The 24,232-nt window shown below is 40.8% G+C and overlaps 1 protein-coding gene across 5 annotated transcripts in view; it reads right to left on the reverse strand.

Moving 5' to 3' along the window:
- Window positions 1-24,232, reverse strand: part of CTDP1 (CTD phosphatase subunit 1) — a 181,441-nt gene that overhangs the window by 118,909 nt on the left and 38,300 nt on the right. For all 5 annotated transcript variants that reach the window (XM_039524376.1, XM_039524378.1, XM_039524374.1 and 2 more), the window contains exons 9-10: window positions 13,602-13,743; window positions 10,798-11,028 (exon numbers count right to left, since the gene is read on the reverse strand). In XM_039524376.1, the coding sequence (XP_039380310.1) occupies window positions 10,798-11,028; window positions 13,602-13,743 (373 nt within the window). The remainder of the gene's footprint in view (window positions 1-10,797; window positions 11,029-13,601; window positions 13,744-24,232) is intronic.

Below are 24,232 nucleotides of genomic sequence, written 5' to 3' on the forward strand. Positions count from 1 at the left end.
GGGAGGGGGAGGACTTTTGCAGCTTCCATCAGCATATGCAGCACCAGTGGGACTCTCTGATCTTTAGCCCCCTCTGCCGTGGGAGGCAGTAACGGGGGCCGGGATACCTTACTGCTCCTGGGAATCAGATCCTTGCACACTGAGCAAGGCTTAAAGCCCAGAGACCAGGGTATGCCTGGTCTCGGGGCAAAATCCCAACAGAAACTCTAACTTATTAACTGCTATATTTAACACCTAATTACTAACTAACTACAGTGAATAACTATATACAAAAGAAGGCAGAATAACACTAGGAAAACATTGCTGACCACTTGCAAAGCAAGGGGAAGACACTCTGACCAACCATCACGGGTGGTAAGAAGGAACTGAGGGGGCGCAGGCTGGTGGTGCCTAATATACACAAGCGCGGCACTTCAGAGGGTGCCATGACCAGCCCTATGGATACTGCTAAGGCAAAAATCTGTGATGGCCGTGCATGTGAGTGCGCACACAACTAGAATGAAATTAACATGAGCAAGCACTCGAAGAACACCACTGCATCTGTTTACCTTCAAAATGTTTAAAAGATCAGTTCTCAAATGAAAACCATAAATATTTGTTAAAGAGGAGTTATTTAAGCCTTTTATAGAGACTGCAACATTCAAACTGAATCAACACTTCTATGTTGATTGCTTTACTAATTTGTGGTTGAATTAAGCAGACTTGCTTACAAGTGTTCTCATTTTAGGGATTGCACTAAATAGAGACACAGACACTCCTAGGAGAGAGAGCTCTATAGTTATCTTTTAAAAAACACGTAGGTTGCAAAGTCAAGCACAGTGCCAATGCAACTTTATTTCTGCCCTAATATGCATTCTGATATGATTTAACTGAAGATTGTCACATACTTCCCTCCCCTCCCCCCCGACACACACAGGTATTCTGCTTCATTCAAATGCATAGCACTCAAAAAAATGCACCATTCTTGGTTTTGGTTTATCCCCATAGTTTATCCCCATTGGTTTGGTTTATCCCCATAGTTCAATGTGTTGCTCCATGCTTTACTTACTTCCACACAATTTAAACCCTGCTCTGAATACTGATTCTTTTCCTTATGTCTTTTCTAGGGCTCTCATTACTAAATTTATCTCCACATCTCCCTTGCAGGACAAGGGTATTATTATTCCCATTTTACTGATAAAGAAACAAGCAAAGAATTCTTGGAGGCCACACAGTGATTCAATGCCAGAGCCAGGATTAGAAACTCTGTACTTTGTGACTTCTAACCCTGTACTCAGTTCTCCAAACCTCAGTGCCGAGGGTGGGATGAGCTTCTCGATCCAAAGCGTGATGAGAGAGGAGTAGAATTGGTATAGAATTATGGAAAACAGATGGAAGAAACCAATTATGTTGTTTCACCATTTGGGGAGGAAGGGCACACAAGGACTAACTGGAAGGGGTGTGACACAGAAGAAGTATTCTGTACAATGGTAGTAAAATATATGGTGAGGTTGCAGGATGGAGCAATTGGTTTCATTTTCTTGAATATTATGCTCAACTTAGGGGAAAAAATAGGGAAAAACAGTTACTAACTTTTCCCTAACTGTTGTGCAACACATCTCTAAGAACCACAGTAATGGAAAGGCTAGTAATTGTTTCTTTGAATGATTTCACATGCTCACTGTAGGGGACTCACAAGCAGTCCCAAATGGAGGTGGGTTAGGAGTCTTTTTGAACAAGAACAGGACGACTACTCATGCAAATTTAGCATTGTCTCTAGATTGTTGAGAGATAGCATAGCAAGAGCTGCCTTGCAAACCATGTGACATGATCACCAGGTTGCTGCCTTGCAAATGTCTAATATGGGCACGTTAGCTAGAAATGCCACAGGCGTTGCTTGGGATCTAGCAGAATGTCCCAATATTCTATCCGGCAGCTTCATGTTAGTCAACTTGTAACAGGTGAATACAATTGGATATGCATGACGAAATCCTTCTGAAGTGCTCTTCCTTCTGTCTGCAAAAGCAATGAACTGAGGTGAAGACCTGAAAGGTTTAGTCCATTCCAGATAAAATCCTCCTTCTAATGTCTAGTGTGTGCAGTCTATTTTATTGCCATAAGGCTCTGGGAAGATGGTCGATATAAAAATCGCTTAGTTGATATGAAAAATGGAAACAAGTTCAGTATGAAAACTTGGATGGGGATGAAGGTAGACTATCTGTGTAAAAAATTGTACATTGAAGATCTGACACCAACACCCTTAACTCCTTCACTCTCCTCGCTGATATAATGGCTACTAAAAATGCTACTTTCATTGAAAGGTTCAACAGAGAGAAAATTGCTAGAGGTTTGAAGGGAGGACCAATCAGCTTTGTTAAGATTAGATTCAGACTCCATAGTGGAATAGGGTTCTGTACACGCAGAAACTGTCTGTCCACGCTTTAAAATTCTTACAGTCATCCGATTAAAAAAAAAAGGAAGTGGTTATCCACAAGAGCGTATAATGCTCGTATAGCTGGTAGGCATATCCTGATCAAGCTAGTAATCAATCCTTGATGTTTCTGAGATAAAAGATAGTCCAGCACCTGCTAAATAAAAGCAAGGCTGAATAAATTTTCAGCCTTGACCAGATGGAAAACCTCTTCCATTTACGCAAGGTAAGTTGCCCTAATTGGTGGTTTTCTACTATTCAGCAGTACCTCCCACACCTCTCTAGAGCTCCAGGCTGTCAGGTGAAGGACCTGAAGATTTGGGTGAAAGAGGCAGCAGTGATTCCAAGAGCTGTGTGAAATTAGAGTGAGAGTGGGAGACTGATTGAGAGGTCCAAAGGCTGTGAAAAATCAGAGCTGATGGAGCCATACAGGGGAGATCATTATAAGCCATGCCTTGTCCTGCTTGGCCTTGTACGGGACTTTGCTGTAAATTTTTCCTCCTATCCCTCTTCTGCCAGACTTGGATGCTTTTCTACTGCCATGGTCAATCAATGAACTCAGGCTGCGTCCTGCTCTGAAGCAGAACTGGTGACATTTTGTGTTGTCCTTTGTTACAAACAGATCTGCTTGGGGAGTTACCCGGAGCTGGACAATGGACCTTGCTACATCTGGGTGAAGGAACCACTCACAGTGTTTGATAAACAACCTGCTCAGGTGATCTGCCAACGTATTCTGAACCCCCAGAAGACGGGCTGTTTTCAGAAATACAGGTGTCTATATAGATGCCCCGAAGTAGTACTGCTTCCCAACAAAATTAGGACTGGGGGCTCCTTCCTCCCCCCGACTTGTTTACATAACACATGGCGGTTGTATTGTCATTCAGCACCAATACGCCACTTCCCCAAATGTGAGGAAGGAATGCCATTCAAGCTAATCAGATAGCTTGCAACTCCCAGATGTCTATGTGAAGGCTGAGATCTTGGAGAGATCAGGGACTTTGCATCTGCAGGGGCCCCAGGTGAACCCCCAACCCAGAGATGGGGCGAAAGGAATTCCCTTGAAGACATTGGGTGGGTCTATCCACCAATCTAGGGAGGATAAGCTATGACTTGATATGTGCACTGACATGTTTACGTGGTGCCTTTTTGAAGAATACACCTCTGTCAACCAGTCCTGAAGGAGTCTGAGATGCAATCTGGCAGGCTGGATTATATAAGTGGACACTGCCACAGGTGCCCCAGAAGCCTTAAACAGTTTTTCACCATGTTGAGAGGATAAACCTCTAAATCCAGAATTTAAAAAAACCACAAAACACGAGGAGTCCTTGTGGCACCTTACAGACTAACAAATTTATTTGTGTATATTTAGTCTCTATAGTGCCACAAGGACTCCTCGAGGTTTTTGCTGATACAGACTAACACAGCTACCACTCTGAAGCCTAAATCCAGAATGAGGCTTTCCATTGCCTGAAACCTGGCGTGTGGTAGTAAGATTCTGGACTCAACAACTCCTATGAATTCTGTTTTCTCTACTGGACTCAGGTTTGGCTTGTCTGTGTTGATCAGCAAGCCAAGTGCATCAAAGGCGGATCAGATTATGTTCATGCTGGATACCACCTTCAACCTGGATTGACCTCTTATCAGCCAGTTGTCCAGGTAAATGAATACATGGACCTCTGACCTCAGGAGGAAAGCTGCAACCCTCTGCTACACACTTTGTAAAGACATTTGGGGCAGCCAAGAAACCAAAGGGGAACAGTATGAACTGATAACGGTGTCCGCTGACAGTGAATCTCAGAAATTTTCTGCGACTATGATGAATCACCATGTGAAAGCAGGCATCCTTCAAGTAGAGAGCAGCATACCCATCCCCCACCTTCAAGGGAGGAATAATGGAAGCAATTGTTACCACATGGAGTTTGCTTTGGGTTTTTTTGGAACTTATTTATAGACCTAAAATAGGCTTGAGACCCTTTTTGCCTTCGAGATCTAGATATCAGGAGTAAAACCCCTTTCCCCTGAACAAATGAGGAACGTCCTCTATAGCTGCTACAAGGAGGAGTGATTGTATTTCTTGTATCAACTGTCTGATGAGAGGGGACCTTGAAGAGGGATGGAGATTGCAGGGTAGAAATAAATCAGAGTGTACATCCCACTTCCAATGTGCTTAGAACCCATCAGACTGTTGTGATGTGGCTCCAACTATGACAGAAATGGAACAGATGGTTTGCAAAAATCAGAGAAGAAAAAGATGGCACTCTTATAACTGGCAGACTGCTCTCTACCTGCCCATTAAAATGAGTTCTCAGAAGATGCTGCCTGTCTTGATGAACTGGTGGCTGTTGAAGCAGAGGGTGGTGGTGGTGGTGGGTGTCTCTTGTACCCTCAGCTTCTTCTCCATGGCAGGCCTTGGGCCTGACGGACAAACCCCTGAAAATGCTGGAACTGATGAGGATGGAACACCTTCTGTTTCACTGCTGGGGTGTAAATGTCCAAGGATTTTATGGCTGCTCTAGAGTTTGAGACTTCGTAAAGTCTTGTCCAGCTTTTCTGAGAAGAGTGAAAAAGATAAATCCTGGATTGACTGCTGCACCTTGGGAGGGAGTCCAGAAAGAGTGTAACCAGGGCAAGCATCTCATCCTGATAGCAGAGGCCAGGCTGTGAGCTGCAGAATCTCCTGCATCAAGACCTGCCTGCAGAGCTTTTCTTGCGACCAAATTTTCCCTCCTCTATTAAAAACTGGAAGTCCTGTTTCATCTCATCTGGGAGCTTGTCTTTCAACTCAAACTGTATCCCATAGGGTGAAATCGAACCACCACAGGAAAGCTTACTGGTTTGCAGCACAAAGCTGTAACCTGCCTGTGGAATAAAAGCTCCTCCCAAAAAATTCCACCTTCTTGTCCTCTGTTTTTGGGGGGTGGACACCTGGTGCTCCTGTCTCTCTCTCTCTCATTCACTGCTGCCACTAGAAGGAGATTATACACCGGTGCTCAAACTCCTGAGGGGGGACATGGTACCTCTTCTACTGTGTGTGCGTGCGTGTGCGCGCAGAAGGAGGCAGGGAATCTGGGGACTGAGAGACACTTGGTAGGCTCTAAAATAGCTCTCCCTATAAATGAGATTATTCTGGCTGGAGACACAGATGTCAAAGTGTCTACCAGCTTTTGAGACTTTTCCCAGGACTCCTTCAGGTGGATGTCTGATGTCTAATGTCATTGCCATCCTCCTCAATAATTCCTGATGGGTCTTAAAATTATCAAGAGATGGAGAAATAAGCACCATCACAACTGCCTCATCAGTAGATGAGGAAGAGGATGCCAATGGTACCAAGAGCTGGTTCAATTCCTGCTCCTCTTTCAGATGGTAACGAGAAGGATCCCAAATCTGTTCAGCGCTGGGCTTGGTATTTGATGCTATGATGCTTATGATGCTGATGCTCCTGATGACCAGTAGATGGAGCTGGCTGCAGGGATGCCCCTTGCTGCAACTGAATCTGAAAGCAGGGCGGGGAGGTTGCATACTCTTGATGGTGGGACACGCTAAGCTGGGACACACAGGATCCCACTTCAGAGTCTGATGAAAAAGCCTTTTCCTGTGACCATGAAGACGCCATACCTGTCTGTACTGGTGAAGAAAGCTCAAGCTCTGAAGAAAAGGGAGCGGGGAGATCATTTGTGGCTTTCCCCTAGGTGATACCCTTTACATTGGTACCCTGATGGCTGAATCCAATGAATCTGCCCAGTAATGAGGTGAAGGTGCTGATGGCAGTACCTTGGGCACCAGTGCTGGGAAAGTATCTTTAACTGGCAGTAACAGCATCATCAAGAGGTTTAGCAACTCTCAAATGCCTCAGGAGTAGAAGACACTGGGAAGACACTCTGTGGTACCATGATTTGACAACATGGCAATGAAGGTGCTTTGGGAGCTGATCTCAACAGGCCCATACTGGGCTCTGGAGACAACAAACTCCCCTGCTTAGAGGTATGCTCTGGGAGTGATTTTTCCTTGAACGCACTCTGGAGTCTTTAGAAGAACTCTTTTAACAATCCTGGAACTGAGTCCAATTTTGGATGCCTCTTCTTTGGTACTGGCTACGCTGATCTGCCTCTCGATACCGATAGCACTGGAAGTGTGCTACTGACCAGTGCTGAGATGCTCAATATCTGGACTGAGGTTAATGGCTCAAGATGGAGGCTGTAGCACTGATTCAAGCAGTAAATATTTAATCTGGCTGCAGTCTTTTTTTTAGAATGGGGCTTAAAAGCCATTAGAAATGGCACACTTGTCACTCATGCGAGATTCCCCTCCTCCCCGCCCAAGCAAGGCAGCTGGGGTAAGGGTCACTATTTGACATTGCCTTACCACGAAAGTGGTGGGGCTTGAAACCCAGAGGTGGTTTGGCCCTTTATGCTTGTGAATGATGTGCAAGGCAGCAGAGAGCACTGGGGCCACCCCAATGGGTCCCATTAAGAGAAAAATCTCCGTCAACTATGCACTGGAGAGCTCAAATACATACAGTGGAATGGACATGTGCAATCACTCAAAGAACATTGGGTTGCTATATCTAGGGTATCCCCTTCCACCTCGTTTTGTATGCCATTGGTCTCATAAAAATTCCTGCTCTGTGGTATATAGGACAAATTCCCTGGTGAAATAGCAATGCCATTTAATACAACTGGCAGTTTTTAAATGACTTTCAGCACTAGCATTTTTGGAACTAGCGTATACAGGCTCTGAATTTGACTCCTGACCCATTTAGTTCTTACACGTTTTTGGGCATTTCTAAACCAGAACCAGAAGATAGGTCTGATACACTGATGCATCAGATTTTTACATGCAAGCATTTTAGGAAAGTCATACATACATTCAGTCCAACATAAAAGCTTCCCAGCTCCTTGAAACTTCGAGACAAATTCCTCTTCCCCCATGTCAGATAAGGAACAACAAAACCTTTCTAATTACTGTTTCAGAATACTTGCTGTCTTGACTGTTTCAAGTTTCTTTCTTGCCAGCTCATTTAAAAGTATTAGAACAAAATGCAGGCTAAAAAATGGTGATTTAAAAAGGAGCTGAAAAGAAAACTGCCTTTTCAAATATCAGAATGGAACTTAAGAAATTCATATTGGGAAGGGGCAAGGAAAGTGGAATGAAGGAGACAAGAAGACAGACAGACCATGGAAGTGGGAAGGGAGAACTGAAAGCGGGAAGGGAGAAGTGAAAACATGTAAGTCTTCTGACAAAGAAAAAAAGAGGTGGCAAGAGATTTCTGTAACACATGAAGACTAAGAATATAAAAGGATAGAGACAATGAAAAGGAGAACATGCAGAAGAATTCACCTTGCATCTCAGCATTTGTAATACTTTGTACTTCTGTAGCACCTTTGAGGATCTCAACTATTTTCAGAGATAATTAAGTTGCCCCAATACTCTGCCAAGTAATTGTTAGCTACATTTTATAGATAGAGAAACTGAGGAACAGAGAGGGTGCCTAAGTTTAGTCAATTCAGTCAACAGGAGCTGCTGAGTGCTCAGAACTGTAGAAAATTAGGTGACTAATTTAAATACCTAAAATCCATACTCCGGTGCCAAACTAAAGGTACGTCTACACTACAGGATTATTCTGATTTTACATAAACCGGTTTAGTAAAACAGACTGTATAAAGTCGAGTGCATGCGGCCACACCAAGCACATTAATTCGGTGGTGTGCGTCCACGATTCGAGGCTAGCATCGATTTCTGGAGCGTTGCACTGTGGGTAGCTATTCCGTAGCTATCCCACAGTTCCCGCAGTCTCCCCCGCCCCTTGGAATTCTGGGTTGAGCTTCCAGTGCCTGATGGGGCAAAAATCATTGTCGCGGGTGGTTCTGGGTAAATGTCGTCAGTCACTCCTTCCTCTGGGAAAGCAATGGCAGACAATCATTTCGCGCCCTTTTCCCCTGGATTGCCCTGGCAGACGCCATAGCATGGCAACCATGGAGCCTGTTTTGCCTTTTGTCACTGTCACCGTATGTGTAATGTGTACTAGATGCCGCTGACAGAGGCGATTCAGCAGCGCTACACAGCAGCATTCGTTTGCTTTTGCATGATAGCAGAGACGGTTATCAGCCGTTCTGTACCGTCTGCTGCCATTGTAAATTGGCAATGAGATGATGGTTACCAGTCCTTCTGTACTGTACTGTCTGCTGCTGTCATGGCTCCCCGAGTCAATCCCTCCTTTATGGTATCTAAAAATATAATTAGTCCTGCCTAGAATATGGGGCAAGCGTACTAGAGAACCAGTGTATCAGAGAACCAGAGAGCACAGCCGCTCCGTGTCAGATCTCACAGAAATGATGAGCTGCATGCCATTCACAGAGGATGCCCCTGCAACAACCCCACCTGTTGCTTCCCTCCTCCCCCAGCCTTCCTGGGCTACCGTTGCAGTGTCCCCCCATTTGTGTGATGAAGTAATAAAGAATGCAGGAATAAGAAACAGTGACTTGTTAGTGAGATAAAATGAGGGAAAGGCAGCCTCCAGCTGCTATGATAGTCCAGACAGGACATTAAGCAGTGTGGGGGGAGAGGAGCCCAGCATCCCGCTGCTATGATAGTCCAGGCAGTACAGAATCTTTTCTTTACACATGAAGGGCGGGGGCTGATGGAGCTCAGCCCCCTGTTGCTATGATGAAGACGGTTACCAGCCATTCTGTACCATCTACTGGGAATGACCGGGAAGCCAGCCAGGAGCACTCATGGGCTGACGATGAGGATGGATACCAGTCCTTCTGCACTGTATCATCTGCCACAAGGCTGATGATGACAATAGATATCAGTCATATTGTACCATCAGCCACCAAGGAGGGGGGGCGAGGATGCTGCAGTTCACTGCCGCAGCATCGCATCTACCAGCAGCATTCAGTAGACATAGGGTGACATTTAAAAGAGTCAAGAGACTATTTTTTTCCCTTTTCTTTCTGGAGGTGGGGGTAAATTGACGAGCTATGCCCTGAACCACCCCGGACAATGTGTTTGACCCTACAGGCATTGGGAACTCAGCCAAGAATGCAAATGCTTTTCGGAGACTGCAGGAACTGTGGGATAGCTGGACTCCTCAGTTCCCCCTCCCTCCCTCCATGAGCATCCATTTGATTCTTTGGCTTTCCATTACGCTTGTCACGCAGCACTGTGCTGAGTCCCTGCTGTGGTCTCTGTCTGGAGATTTTTTAAAAATGCTTTGGAATTTTGTCTTCTGTAACGGAGCTCTGATAGAACAGATTTGTCTGCCCAGACAGCGATCACATCCGTACAGTCCATGCTGGAGCTCTTTTTGGATTTGGAACTGCATCGCCACCCGTGCTGATCGGAGCTTCACGCTGGGCAAACAGGAAATGATATTCAAAAGTTCGTGGGGCTTTTCCTGTCTACCTGGCCACCACATCTGAGTTCAGATTGCTGTCCAGAGCGGTCACAGTGGTGCACTGTGGGATACCGCCCGGAGGCCAATACCGTCGATTTGCGGCCACACTAACCCTTATCTGATATGGTAATACCGATATTAGCGCTACTCCCTCTCGTTGGGGAGGAGTACAGAAACTGGTTTAAAAAGCCCTTTATATCGATATAAAGGGCCTCTTAGTGTGGACAGGTGCGGCGTTAAATCGGTTTAACGCTCCTAAAATCGGTTTAAACGCGTAGTGTAGACCAGGCCTAAGACTCCCACTTCTGAAAATCTTGGCTTAAATGACCTGACCAAGATAACAAAGTCTGTAGCAGGGCTCCCAGATCTCTTAGTTGCTAGTTCTAGTCCTTATATCTCAAAGACAGCCTTTCTCCCCTTTTATTTTAGTATCTTAATTCGAAGGTGAGTTAATGTTTTTAGTGCAGATTGACTAGTAGAAACTCACTGTAACACTGGTCAGTTAACCCTTTAAAAACAAAGATAACTTCAAAATAGGATTCCAGAGTAATCTCCCATCTGAAAGTACGTGTATGAGGTAAACAAAGAGGAAAAGTTCTCGAACAAAACTATTAATGCAGCCAGCTGTATATTTATTTGATAGCCAAACAAATCCAAAGTAATGACTAAAACTTAGAACTGAAATTCACAGGCAACACACACTTGTTTTGGGATATAAAGTAGCCTAATAAATTCTACAGCAAACAACATACAAAAAACAGTATATTCTCTTTGAGGTTTCTAAAAATACAGTTAAGGAATTAAACTCACTTGTAACACTACAGCTGTTTACCTATTTCTGTTCATTTCCTTTAGTAAGATATTGCAAGAGTTGAAATCATTTTTATTTTTAAAGAGGTAAGCTAACTAAGCCAACTGAAAAAAATTGTGATCTTAGAAAAATTTAATTTGCAAATAAACTGAAGTGATCCTTAGCTACGCTTTCATGTACCTGAAGGATGAGTGCTCCCCGTGGACCGGTAAAGTGAGGGGAGGAGCTGGAGACTGGATATACAGAGACTGGACAGAAGACTGAGAGCCCTTCCTGATTAGCTTTCCAGTGTTGGAATCATAAAGCCGAACTTCAGGACCCGGCTGAAACTTTGGATGGATGGGCGTCGGGTGAAACAGAGCAGTCTGGAACGCGCTGTGTGTATCAGGAAACGTGGCAGGACTGTTCTCTCTGTTGAATGTAATTTTAAAAAAAGTTACATCAGAAATTTACATTAATTATTTCTAACTGGAAGTGGAAGCATTAGGATTTCCCTTTCAGAGAAAGGACACATCAGGCTCTCACAAAACAGAGCATTAGAGCAGTCACACATTATTACAGGGCAAAATGGATCTGCCTTTTTTCTAAAACAGAAAATAAATGTCTTAGGGAGTATGTTCTCCGTACACATATGAAAATTCCACAGAACTTAATAGGAATAACGTATGCAGAGGGAGAGAAGAGACTTAATGTCATATTTATTCACTAAAATGAAAATATTCTAAAACAGCTATCTTAAAACATTTCTTAAAATTTAGTTTCTGAAACATCTTAAAACACAATTTCCCCTATAGCATTAAAACTAATACATAGTATTTGTCTACCACAGTAATTTGTAGATACTAATACAAACCAGATAAAATATGTGCGTGCACACACGTTCATTTGTACAATGACTTGTAGGATACGATAAATATTTGCTATTCAATATTGCTCTTAAAGCAAAACAACAAAAATAGTACAGCAACTACTGCCTCAAAGAAATTTACAAAACACCAAATTAATTTACTATTGCACTAAGCCACATATATGGCTACTTTAGAAAAAAGCCATTAATAATGACATCAAATACGTCAGCCACTTAGATTAATACCATGTGGAAACATATACACATACAATAGCAGGGATAGAAGAACTAGCTATGCATCATATAGCGATGTAAGGAGGAGGCAAACCTATCTTAAGAAGGGTATTCAGCAAAAGTAAGTTAATCTCATATTTATACATGCCAGCCTTTTAAAGTTTTGCCACAACACTGAGATTTAAGATCAGTAGATACTTCATATCCATTTCTCTCCAATGTTCTTAGTAAATTCATTTTATATGCAAATAGGATCTCTTCAAGAGTTTATCTGCTTTTGTAATTTATTCAGCACCTGAAGTTGTAAGCCCTCTAGGATAGCAATCATTGCCACAAACAACTCTGACAGCAGAGGATTTGACTTCAGAAAAAATGCACATGCTGTTACACATTAGTAATTCAAGTCTTAGTTCGTATTTTAAAAGTCTCCGTAGTAAGAATATGAAAAAAAAAGTATACGATGCCAAATAAAATGTTGCTCTAAAATGAATATGTTCAGTATATGGAAGAGAAGACCATCACTGCAGCTCATTGAAACTGCACTGTGAATTTTAAGTAAGCAGGAAAGCCAACATTTTGGTCTTAGAGGAAGTGATGTTGGCAATTCACTGAATGACATTCTGCTAAGGATTACTTTCTGTCTGGAGGCACCATCCTATGATGAAAGGATAACTAAGGTATTGAATATTTGGGTGTGTAAGATCTCATGGCACATTTTAAAAACTAGTGAAGTTACAATCTATTTACTTTGGACAAAATTTTCAAGGCTCCTAGATTCCTGTTTAGGTTTCTAATTAAAAACTACCTCATTTTTAGACATATTGGGCACCCACAAACCCTATTTATGGTACAAATGTTACTCCATTCACATGACTTCCGTTAAGTCTTCACCAAAGGATGGCAGAAAGCAATCCCTAGTCTAACGTCACTCATTAAATCACCAATATCACTTTTTGCAGCACTGTGAATTTTCCAAAGCAATCTCCTATAAAAAGGTCAGGCTCTTCTGATCAGTTTGCAAGATTGATAAGATCAACTGATGTGGTGCAAACAAGAACACAGCCAGGACTTACAAGGTCTAGGACAAGAAGCAAAAGCAGAATCTCCACTGGAAGCCCCTTGCCATCAGTTCTTTCAGTCACATCACCTCCTTCAAGAGGGCTCATCATCTATAGTAGTCTCTTCCCTCTTTGGTGTTTTTCTTTAACCTTTCTTCTGCTTCCCCTCTCCGATACAAAGTTTATCCTCTTCCTATTTGCTATTCATCCCACTCCACTGTTTGTCTCCTTCCTTTCTTACCATCCTTCCTTCATTTCACCCATTTTGTTCTCCCATCAGTGTTTTCCCCTCTGCTCTCATATTTATCCTCCCCTTTTCTCTTCCAACCTCTCCCCCTCATTTTTGCTTCTTACATTCTGTTTTTGTCCTGGTTTCTCTTTCCTTCTCTTGGTTACCAAGAGTAAAATGGTTAGCTGATCAGGCTTCTCATACTCCGTGAATCTGTGTGCTCACAGGATGGGAGACTGAATGATTATGTTACGCTACACCTCCATTCCTGGTCCCTACGGGCCCTCCACAGCACTAGTATGAAGCACCACTGGTCAGACCTGTTGCTGCTGCTTAATAAAAGTCCCCGCTTGTGGTACTACTAGTTCTAGGGACTTCCCTGAACTCCCAAGCTTGGATCAACTGCCTCCCAGTGATAGTCCTGCATGCAAACAGGACAAGAAATTGGCTGAAATATGGTATGGAATTTTCATACAAACCCTACATCTCATATACAATTCTGGGTTCATAACACCGTATGAATCAACTCTCTATACAGAATGAGAATAAACCCAGACTAATAACATGATCAACCTATCTTTGGTCCATTTTTTTTTTTTTTGCATACAAATTTTACCTTTGTGTTTTGATGTAGTCATCTTTTAAGGGAAAAAGCTGCTCCTCTACCTTGTCCCAACGCTCCAAGCAGCTCCACAGCCAGTCAGGGTTTACAACATGGAGGTGTTTACAGTCCAGAGCTTGCCGTACTTTTTCTGTGCCTATTATTAAGTCAAACACAACATTACAGTGTTCTGAATAGAAAAGAAGAGGCTTATGTTTTTAAATAGGATGTTCTGTGACCCATTTTGAAAGTTATCAGCTGGCTCAAAGACATTACAGGTCATGTTTTAAACAAGTCTTAAGCCTTTGCTGCACTAAGGTATTTTACAAGAAGCTTATTAGGGGTGAAAGTTTGTGAAATTCCTTAGTGCAGACAAAGCTAGTGTTCCACTAAAACTCATTCAAATGGGAAGTGGAACCAATCAATTCATAACACTTGAACATGTCTACACTGAGAAAACAGTCAAAAAGATAAAAGGAACAAAAAAGTTACACATTTCCAAAAACACAGCCTTGTATCAAAAGATATCACAGTCTAAAGCAGGAGTGGCCAAAGAGTGGCCTGTTCAGTACCCCTAAAAACCTAAGCATATTTCATATTACATTCATGTATGCAGTGTTCTGTTATATCAAACAGTTATACCACACCGTCAAGCACATGGTCACCCCCTTTGATTTGCCATGAGTGTGGCAGGAGCGAACGCCTACACTAAAGCAGAAATCATGGATTCTTTAGTGTCAAATGGGAGTACTGAATGTAAAATTACTCGGGGTAGGGAAGCAAGTTGTCAACATGCACCCTGGGACAGTGCAACATATCGGGGGGGGGAGGGTGTTGGGGAAGAGAGAGAGGGAACTCTAGAACCATTATGGCCAAAGGCCTTGATTTATAATGCAGTGTAGACTAAAACCGATATGAGAGTCACTGGAAAGAGCAAAACACCAGCTACATTGCTACAGATCTCTCCAGAGAACTATCATGATCAGCAAGCCCCACAAGTAAAAAGTGAGAGGAACTCTCCAGCCTACTAAAAGAAAAGGGGAAGAAAATGTATATTTTAAGGGAGCTGGAATTAAGCGAGCAAACTGGAAGAGATTAGGTCTAAGAAAAAGAGAGAAATAAGTTCCTGATGAAGAATAGGAAGCAGTTCTTTATCTTGATTAAAAACAAGAGGTTAGCAAAAAGTTTGAGGGTTAGGATGATGCACTCTCTTGTATTAGGTATAAGTCAGGAGACTAGTTGTACTATTTTGGACATATTATATTTTGGGTTCAGGCAGACTACCTTACCAAAATTACAAAAGATAAAAGGAGTTAATAAATAAGGTTCCCCAAAGGAACCCAACATTTGTGGGATGCATAAAGTCCACAACTGCCTGCACGTATAATACCCAGGTCCCATATAAGTGATAAAGGGTATGTGCACCATCATCTCGTTTTCATTTGTAAGGCACCGAAGAGAAGAAATTCTCCCACACACTTCTAGAAGAGATGAGTTTATGGAGAGCACTTGTCAGATCCCCACTGAATGGAAAACAATTGAGTTCAGCCACATTCAGGGTCCTACATATTCCAGAATTCTGTAGAATCAAATATTCCTGTGCAATTGTGCTCCAGAACCTAATTTTTTTTTTTAATGAAAATTTTATTTTTAGTGCACAGGGTTCTAAAGAAAGCAATAAAAACAAACTGATACCATATTGTCTTCTTTAATCTGTAGAAAGCCTGAAACAGTCCTGCAGAGATGTGAACAGCTCCCATTCATTTCTATAGGTTATTAACACTGAACACTAAAAATGCCGCTGCAGGCCCAAAAACCCTACTGTCCCCCCACTTGGGCACCAAAACTTCCAGCTTTCTCCCTGACAACTTCTACAATGCAATTATGCATAGCACTTACAATAATCTGCATCATACAGATAAGGCAATGTACACTGAATAAACTGAGGCTGTTTTAGGGACTGTCCTCTCAAGATTTCAGTTAGTGATAAGAATTAAAGTATTTAATGCATACATAACTTTCATAGAGTGAAACTTAGTGAGTCAATTTAATGGGGGGGGGGGGGGAAGAGAGCAGGAGAGAGAGAGAGAGAATTACTACATGAACCTTAATCCCCCTGTATGCACTTTTTACTTTTAGGCCCCCACTCTTACTGAGAAAGTCAATCCAAAAGAAAAATATTCTAGACCAGATGGTAACACTTTTGAAGTGGTGTGGAACAACTACTTCAACCAGCTAGACATTTCAACTCTCACTCATTATAGATTTATTTCCTTTGCAGATTACCCTCTCTTCCTGGTTCCCCACCAAGAAGGCTTCAAACGGACTTGAATCTATCCCTTCAAGAGATAAAGTGGAAAAAAAGCAGCTAGATGGGGAGGACAGTTTATATGTTATGATGAAAAAAACCCACAGGACATCATATTGGTTTCAGAGGAGCAGAACTGCATTTATATTTTTATTTTTAAATTCTATGTTGCAGTAATAAAGGAGATAAAGCTTGTAGTAGTCTTAATAAAAGTTGCCTTTATTATTTTAATACAGTCTGTTCCTAGGAAACAGAACAGTTCTGGGTTTATAAACATCATTTGTGTCTGCTGCTAAAGAAACAAAACTTGTTTCTCTGCACTCATGAAACCTTTCCATTTCACAAAGACAGCTTTGTGATCATGCCTAGAACTTTATCTTGCATTCTGTTTTAAAAGAATACCAATCACAAACTGCAAAAGAAATTTTTTAGACCAATGTCAATGTAGGCATAAAAAATGAATCCAAGCTATTCACTACCTTTTGTAAAGAAAAGGATGGGACATAATATGTAGAAAACAACGTCCTTCTCAGAGCCGTTTGATGTCTTAGCAACAGAAGCAAGGAAACAGCAGTTGCACTCCTATTGTTGGTGACTTTCAGTTTAAAAGAGGAAAAGAGAACTACTGCGCACACAACCTACCCAATTTGTAACTAATAAATAATAAAAGCAACAATGCAATAATATTTTTATTGTGATCTTCAGGTTATACACATTTTATTGTTCTAGTCCTCTGTTCAAATATTTTGACGAGATTATTTTGGCACATCTAAAATACAAAATAGTCTAAATACTGCAGTGGCTTGAATGACTAATAAGATTTTAAACTTCATTTTACTGGACATATTTACTCTAAACTTCAATACTATTTAAAATGTTTAGCTGCCCTACCAGTTGCCTCATACTCACTTAGCTCTGGGAACAGGGTATTTCCCCTCTTCAAAAAGCAGGGGCTAGTGATATATAGATAAACATACCTACATTCTTTAAAAGCCAGATCCTGAAGCTTTTATACAATGGTATCTTAAGATAAGACTGAATAAAATGAATTATTTTGCCCTAAATGAATATAGTACATATGAAATTGATAGTTGGACTATTAGAGGGGCACTTCGCTTAGTTATGTTTTGTAAAAACAAAGTTTTACAGAACTAGAACAAACATGTCATGATTCTCTCCTTTATAAATTCTCACTAAGTTTACGTTACCATCCCTTTGTAGCCTTTGCAAGCTCATAATGCTCTGCCATTATGTGGCAATCAGCAAGGTGCTGTCTCACCTATCTCAGAGACATCAAAGAAACACACCAAAGTCCCTGTGTGTAAGTGTAGATACTTCTATTATTTTGCACTCACATGCCCTGATCTGTATCAGAGTTCTGTTTTGATAAATTTGTGAAGACAGAGGCAGAGGCTGTGCCTGCCCCAAAGGGTTTACAAGCTAAAGGATGTATAAAATTCTCATTGTGCCTCAGTCTCAAGAAAATGCTAGACACCAAACAAAGACCCAGCTAGCATTTTACATCTTCATCTGCTTATCAACTATGCTAACGAAGTGCACAATTTATGTTTTAGACTCTGACTTCACTCCAGTGCGCTTGGAGCCCTTGTTGCTGTTTATTGTCATGGACTTCATGTCACAAAATGCCTCGAAGCATATTACTTGTTTTGTCACTTCATATATTCCATGTAGGAAACCAGGTTTGTACTGCAAACTAATTGCTAGCCATAATTACCTACAGATGCCACAGGCACATGTCTTTAGGTGGTCTTTTGGTACATCTGTTAGACAAAGACATATGGTATCCATGTGGAAATAGTGTTAAAGAGGCGGGACTGCCTGAAGAAAAGATAGAGCTGCAAAATTTCTACAGGTTACCCATAACATAACAGATTCACTAGTGAAATTCACACACCAGCTTGTAAGCAGCCACAACAGAATGAGCACGAAAGGCACGTAGCCAGCTGAGTAATCATGTGTCCAATTATGTTGTAGGGGCATGATTCCCACCTAGAAATCTTAGGTCAGCAGTTCAGAATTTCTATTCCAAAGGGCAAGATATAGCACAATCACTACTATCTATATGTAGGAGAGAAAAATTTACTCCACAGCCACATCCAAGTTGTATGACTCAACCGTTCTGCAGTAGGTGTAGGAAAAGATACAATGGTGTTACATTAAGGTAAGAACCCTTTCCCACCACTGCAATGGAAATTTGCTAAAACGGTTATGCAGGACTACATTCCTGATCATTGGGTTGTAAAGATGAGCTTTTCTCTATTACTTAATGCTCCACACAGTGAAGGCTCATTTGTATTGCAATATTGCTCACAATCATATTGTTAATTAGTTTTCAAATTGTTAATGCACTCAGTTCACATACTATGATATAGCATATGAATATAACTAAAACCTAAAGTTAGCTTAATATAAATATTAGATTTAACAGTAATAGATGATTCATTGAAGGATGTGCAGTCATTAAAGACATTTGCGATACAAATAGTTTTGCAAAATTTTCTTATCTAGTCTCGGGGTTTTTTGTTTTTTAATTTTGGTAGCAAGGTACCATACACTCTTAACAAAATCATGTTAATAGTGAAATTATACATTCCAGAAACAAAAAAAGGAAACACCCAAAATGTTTCACTGTCTCAAACTGTGGGTTGGGACCCCCAAGTGGTTTGCAACCCCATTTTAATGAGGTCAGCGGGGTTGGCTTAGACTTGTTAGGACCAAAGGCTGAAGCCCAAGCCCCACCACCTAGGGCTCAGGCTACAGACCCCCAGCCTGGGGCTGAAGCCATTGGGCTTCAGCTTTGGCCCTCTTGCCCAGAGCAGTGAGGCTCAGGCGGGCACATATTTCTGTCCCCCCCTTCCTGTGGCCATGTAGTAATTTTTGCTGTCAGAACAGGGTCACTGTGCAATGAAGTTTGAGAACCCTTTATGTGCCTTACTCTCCAGCTAGCCTTGAATAATACTAATATTTTCAAACAACAAGCATTAAAATTACACCACAGAGGGCATTTTACTAAGAAAAAATAAATATGTCCAGAAGTTATCTGCACAATTGCTTTCAAGACCAACCAGAACTGGAAACTAATGCATATTTTTTAAACAATTTTGTAGAGAGTTTAGAAATATTTTCTTGGTTCTACTACATGTAAAGTTTATTTTATACACAGGAAACACAACAAATAAAATAACTGTCATTTGCATTTTGATAGTGACCAAATACCCCAAACAGATTCAAGGCCTCACTGGACACAGTGCTGTATGTACACAAAGGAGGATATTATACCTTGCCAGATAATCTCATCTGAAATAAGATACGCTAAGTGCAACAAACAATAGGGAAGTGAGAGGGAAGAGAGGGAAATTGATTAAAAGATTTTGTAGATATATTAGCTATTGCACAACCCAGTGGCTCAAACATCCCTCCCCACATACAGAATAAATCAGCTGACTCCTTCCCCTGACTCCCACTCAACCGAGCCATGGCATTGGCTGAATGATTTGTTATAGGCATGACAGCAGAGGAAAGTTTTAAAGAGAGTTTTGAAGGAGAGATTTGTGACTACAGACTAGATTAGAAAGGGCATTAATGCCTAAGGCTCAGCATTCTACAAAGCACAGACATTTGTACAACTAAAACAGATTCTATAAAAGTGTTTATTACCAAAAGGCAGAACATATTTTTTTGTTCGAGCAAAATTGGAGTGTTTATGATTGTGGAACTAGCTGGGACAAAACTGTATTTTTTTAAAAAGTGACAGTACTTAAGGGAAGTAGAGAGTTATATTGGATACTTTAAATTACATCACATAAGGCAGACAACTAAATATTGATAAATTTTATAAGTGCTTGCATATAAATGCTAGAAGTCTAAATAGTAAGATGGGTAAACCTGAGTGCCTGGTATTAAATGAGGACACTGATATAACAGGCATCACAGAAACTTGGTGGAATGATAATAAATGGGACAGGGTAAGACCAGGTACAAAATACAAAGTAATGACACAGTAGGTCACATTGGTGGGGGAGTGGCTCTATGTCATATATAGTAAAAATCTTTAATGAATTCAGCTGTATCAGTATCTCTATGGATAGAAATTCCATGCTTGAATAATAAGAGTCTAGCAGTAGGAATATACTACCAACACCTCACCACAATGGTGACAGTGACTATGAAACACAGCGATATTAGATGCTACAAAAACTGAAAACTCAAAAGTAATGGGGAGGATTTCAACTATCCTCATATTGACATATCCCCTCTGGATGGGATGCAGAGATAAAATTTCTAGATGCTATTAACGACTGCTTCTTGGAGCAGCTAGTCCTGGAACCCATAAGGGGAGAGGCAATTCTTGATTTAGTCCTAAACAGCGAATAGGATCGGGTTCAAGAAGTGCATATAGCTGAAACTTTTGGTAATAGCAACCGTAATCTAACTATATTTAACATCCTCATAGGAGGGAAAATACTAAACAAACCCATCACAATAGCACTGAACTTCAAAAAGCAGAACCAAACAAAAATGAAGAAGCTAGTTAATGGAAATAAAAAGGAACAGTCAAAAGGGTGAAATGTCTGAAAGCTGCATGGAAACTATTTAAAAGCACCATGATAGCGGTTCAAACTAAACCTATATCTTAAAATCAAACAAAACCAAAACAACAGTCAGAGGATCAAAATGCCACCATGGGTAAAGAGCAGAGTAAAAACAAAAAATTACAAAACAAAACCAATTTTTTTGTTTTAAAGTATCTCAGCTGCAGGAAGCCTGTCAAAAATCAGTGGGACCACTGAACGATCACAGTTCAACAGGAGCACCAAAAGAAGATAAGGCCATTATAGAGAAGCTAAATAAATGTTACATTGGTTTTCATTGCAGAGGATTCATTTTACGGGACAAATCTGAGGAACTGAGTTTGAGGTGTCAGTGGCAGTAGGTTTTGGAACAAATTGTTTAAACTTAATAAGAAAATCACCAGGACCAGATGATATTCACCCAAAAGTTCTGAAGGAACTCAAATATGAAATTGCAGAACTGCTAACTGTGGTACGTAACCAAATGCCTAGATCAGCCTCTGTACCACAAGACTGGAGGATAGCTAATGTAACACAATTTTTAAAAAGGCTCCAGAGGTGATTCTGGGAATTGCATACTTTCATCCAAGTTGCCTAACTTCAATACCAGGCAAGTTGGATGAATGTACAGTAAAGAATTTATTAGACAGATAGATAAACACAATATGTTGGGGGAAAGAGTCAATATAGCTTTTGTAAAGGGAAATTATGCCTCACTAATCTATTAGAGTTCTTGGAGGGGGGGTCAAAGGATTCTAAGCTACATGGATCATTGGTCTGACCCAGTGGGGCCATCCTTATGTTTTTACTTACAAGCTTGCAAGTCACCAAAGGCATGCAAAAAGGCCACATAAAACACAGACTTTGCAGGACTAATTTGTAAGCAGTACCACATGTTTACTCTTCGTGTAAGTGAAATATTAAGAGGAAAATAACAGAAACCACCAACATAGTTAAAATAACTTTAGCTGGTTTGGGTTTGTTTTTTTTTTCTTCCTTTTTAAATTATGTTATTGAGTGAGAGCCTGGGGATCTAGATCCTCATATCAAAATCAGATGAGATTAAAAATATCCACTCACTAGTGGAGAAGGGAAGCTCTTCTTGGTGAATGTGGGGACACCAGCCATTTATTTCTGCAGACTTGAAGTTTTCATTTAAAATTAAGGTTGTTAAATGATTTAAAAAATTGCAATTAATCATAAGATTAAAAATAGTCGCAATTAATCGCAGTTTTAATTGCACTGTTAAACAATAACAGAATACCAATTTAAATTCATTATAAGTATTTTTGGATATGCACAACAGCCCTGTAGAACAAGTTTTTTATACGTAGGTCTACAAATTAGATAAAAATACACAAGGACTTTTTCCAGAAAACTGAACCGTCAGTTCCCCTTCCTCTTATGGGATAGCAAAGCAAACACGGTAGAATATGTATATTATGACACTTTTAGGAAGACCTAGTTTTGAAAGGCTATATAAAATAGTGCATTGAGCTTTTACTTTGCACACCAGGGAAGAGACAACAAGAACATATACAAAAATCAAGTTATTATGCTAGCTTCCTGCATTCTTTCCTCAATACTTATTTAAATCAAAAACATTCAAGCATTATTCTCCCCTTGCTCCAGCTTCTTTACCATGCTGCAAATCCAAGTGTGTAATTATCTTGAGCCAAACTGCCATGGAAATATTTTGGTCATAAATTCAAGATTATTGCTTTTATGCAAAAAACAAACAGATTAGTGGTCATAGAGGCAAAGCCCCTTTGAAATGCGACGTTGTGTCATTTAGAATGGAAAAGTCTGAAGAAACACATAAGAGATTAATTTAGTGAGTTATGACTAAAATACTATCAAGCCCTTTACATTTCCAATGGAATGTGACTCACATTTTGTGCTAAATTCTCATCTGATGGAGCTGCATTGACATCAGCGCAATTCTCAGAGTAAGATCTTCTCAATAGCAACTGCAGCAGAGCCCGAGGGATAGTGAAATACTGTGACCCAAGTGTTCAGAAGCGTGCACCAAACATTCACAAAATGAGAATTATATGAATGTACAGTTCCAACTAGCACACTTGCAAGTGTTGGAAGTCCCCAACTCCCAGTCAATCTAAAACTGTTCCCAATCTGAACACTTTGGCTACGTCTTCACGGCCAAGAAAGGTGTGTATTAAAGTGTGATAACTAACGCGGGTTATGTATCTCATTGTAAAAAGGTGAGGCACAAGTAGCTTTTACCACAACGTAGCTAGCCAAGATCAACAGTACACGCATACCCTGCCCATTGATATCTTACCTGGCTATGTCACAGTAAAAGCTACCTGTGCCATGTCTCCACTAGGATTTTACAAAGAGATCGTTAATCCAAGCTGGTTATCCCACTGTAATAACACTCCTTTTTCTGGCCGCGAAGGCAAGGACTTAGTCACCATTCATCTAGCCCAGGGATCGGCAACCTTTGGCACGCAGCCTGGCAGGGTAAGCCCCCTGGCAGGCCGAGCTGGTTTGCTTACCTGTCGCATCTGCAGGTTCGGCCGATCGCAGCTCCCATTGGCCGCAGTTCGCCGCTCCAGGCCAATGGGGGTCGCAGGAAGCGGCAACCAGCACATCCCTCGGCCTCCACTGGCCTGGAGGCCAGTGAGAGCTGTGATCGGTCGAACCTGCAGACACAGCAGGTAAACAAACTAGCCCCACCCGCCAGGGGGGCTTACCCTGGCAGGTCGCGTGCCAAAGGTTACTGATCCCTGATCTAGCCAAACAGTTTTTATACCACTGAAACCAAAGTTCATCAAAAATGGTTTTTTTGCCATAATGTGCCAAAAATCAAAGTTTGGGAACCTAGAAATCACCATTGTTTTCAATGTTCAGTGCAGAACTCAATATTTTTTCCATAGTCGTCGTCATATTTCTTTTTCAAGAAAAAGAGGAAGACTGAATTGGTTGGACTTTTAAAGTGGAAATGATATTATGAGTTTGTACTGAAGTTATAGATTTGGGTGAAAAAAGCTTCACCACGCTAACAAAAATATATTATGATGTTTTTATACTGTACTCCATTGACATGAAATTAAAGTTTATTTTTGCATATATTCTAGTCTTGTAAGAAAGAAGGCAGGCTAGGAAAATAAATCAAAGGTGACTGAAAAAACTGGATTTGTTCTTTGTTTGCTTCTTCATGGTGTATAAAGAGGACTTACAAGGTGTTTTTAGTTTTATTTTTTTAAAGGCTTGTTTTTTTAATCACATTGGGAATTCAGGTCTTGTCTAGCCTGGAAGACAATGAAGTGAAATGACATCAGAAGAAACAGAATGAAAGTTGAGCAAGTGAGAGGAGAACTTTATGTCAAGACTGCTTATCATTTGTTTCTTTTCAGTTACACTTGTTTAAAAATACCTGACTAATTTTAGAACAACAACATCTTCATTGAATAATCAGCATCTCCCCTCTTCCATTAAAGGGTAAAAACTAGCAATACACTTCTCAACTGACACACTCAAGACCAGGAAAGACCAGATTTGACGTTTGGTATTTTTAAAAGAAAAACAATTAAAAAATTCTTAATCCTAAGGAATCAAAAAGGATACAAGACCTTTTAAAAAATGATTTGCAGTAAATCTTTAAGCTACTTCCCCCCATAATTTAAAACAACATTAAAGATGGCAAGTATATCAAGACCCATATTTAACCTTTTCAAGTCTTCAGCCAACTTTTTGTGTAACTAAAATCATGAGTGAAAACA

Source organism: Mauremys reevesii, linkage group 2 (assembly GCF_016161935.1).
Source record: "Mauremys reevesii isolate NIE-2019 linkage group 2, ASM1616193v1, whole genome shotgun sequence".
In the NCBI taxonomy this organism is placed as follows: Eukaryota; Metazoa; Chordata; order Testudines; family Geoemydidae; genus Mauremys; species Mauremys reevesii.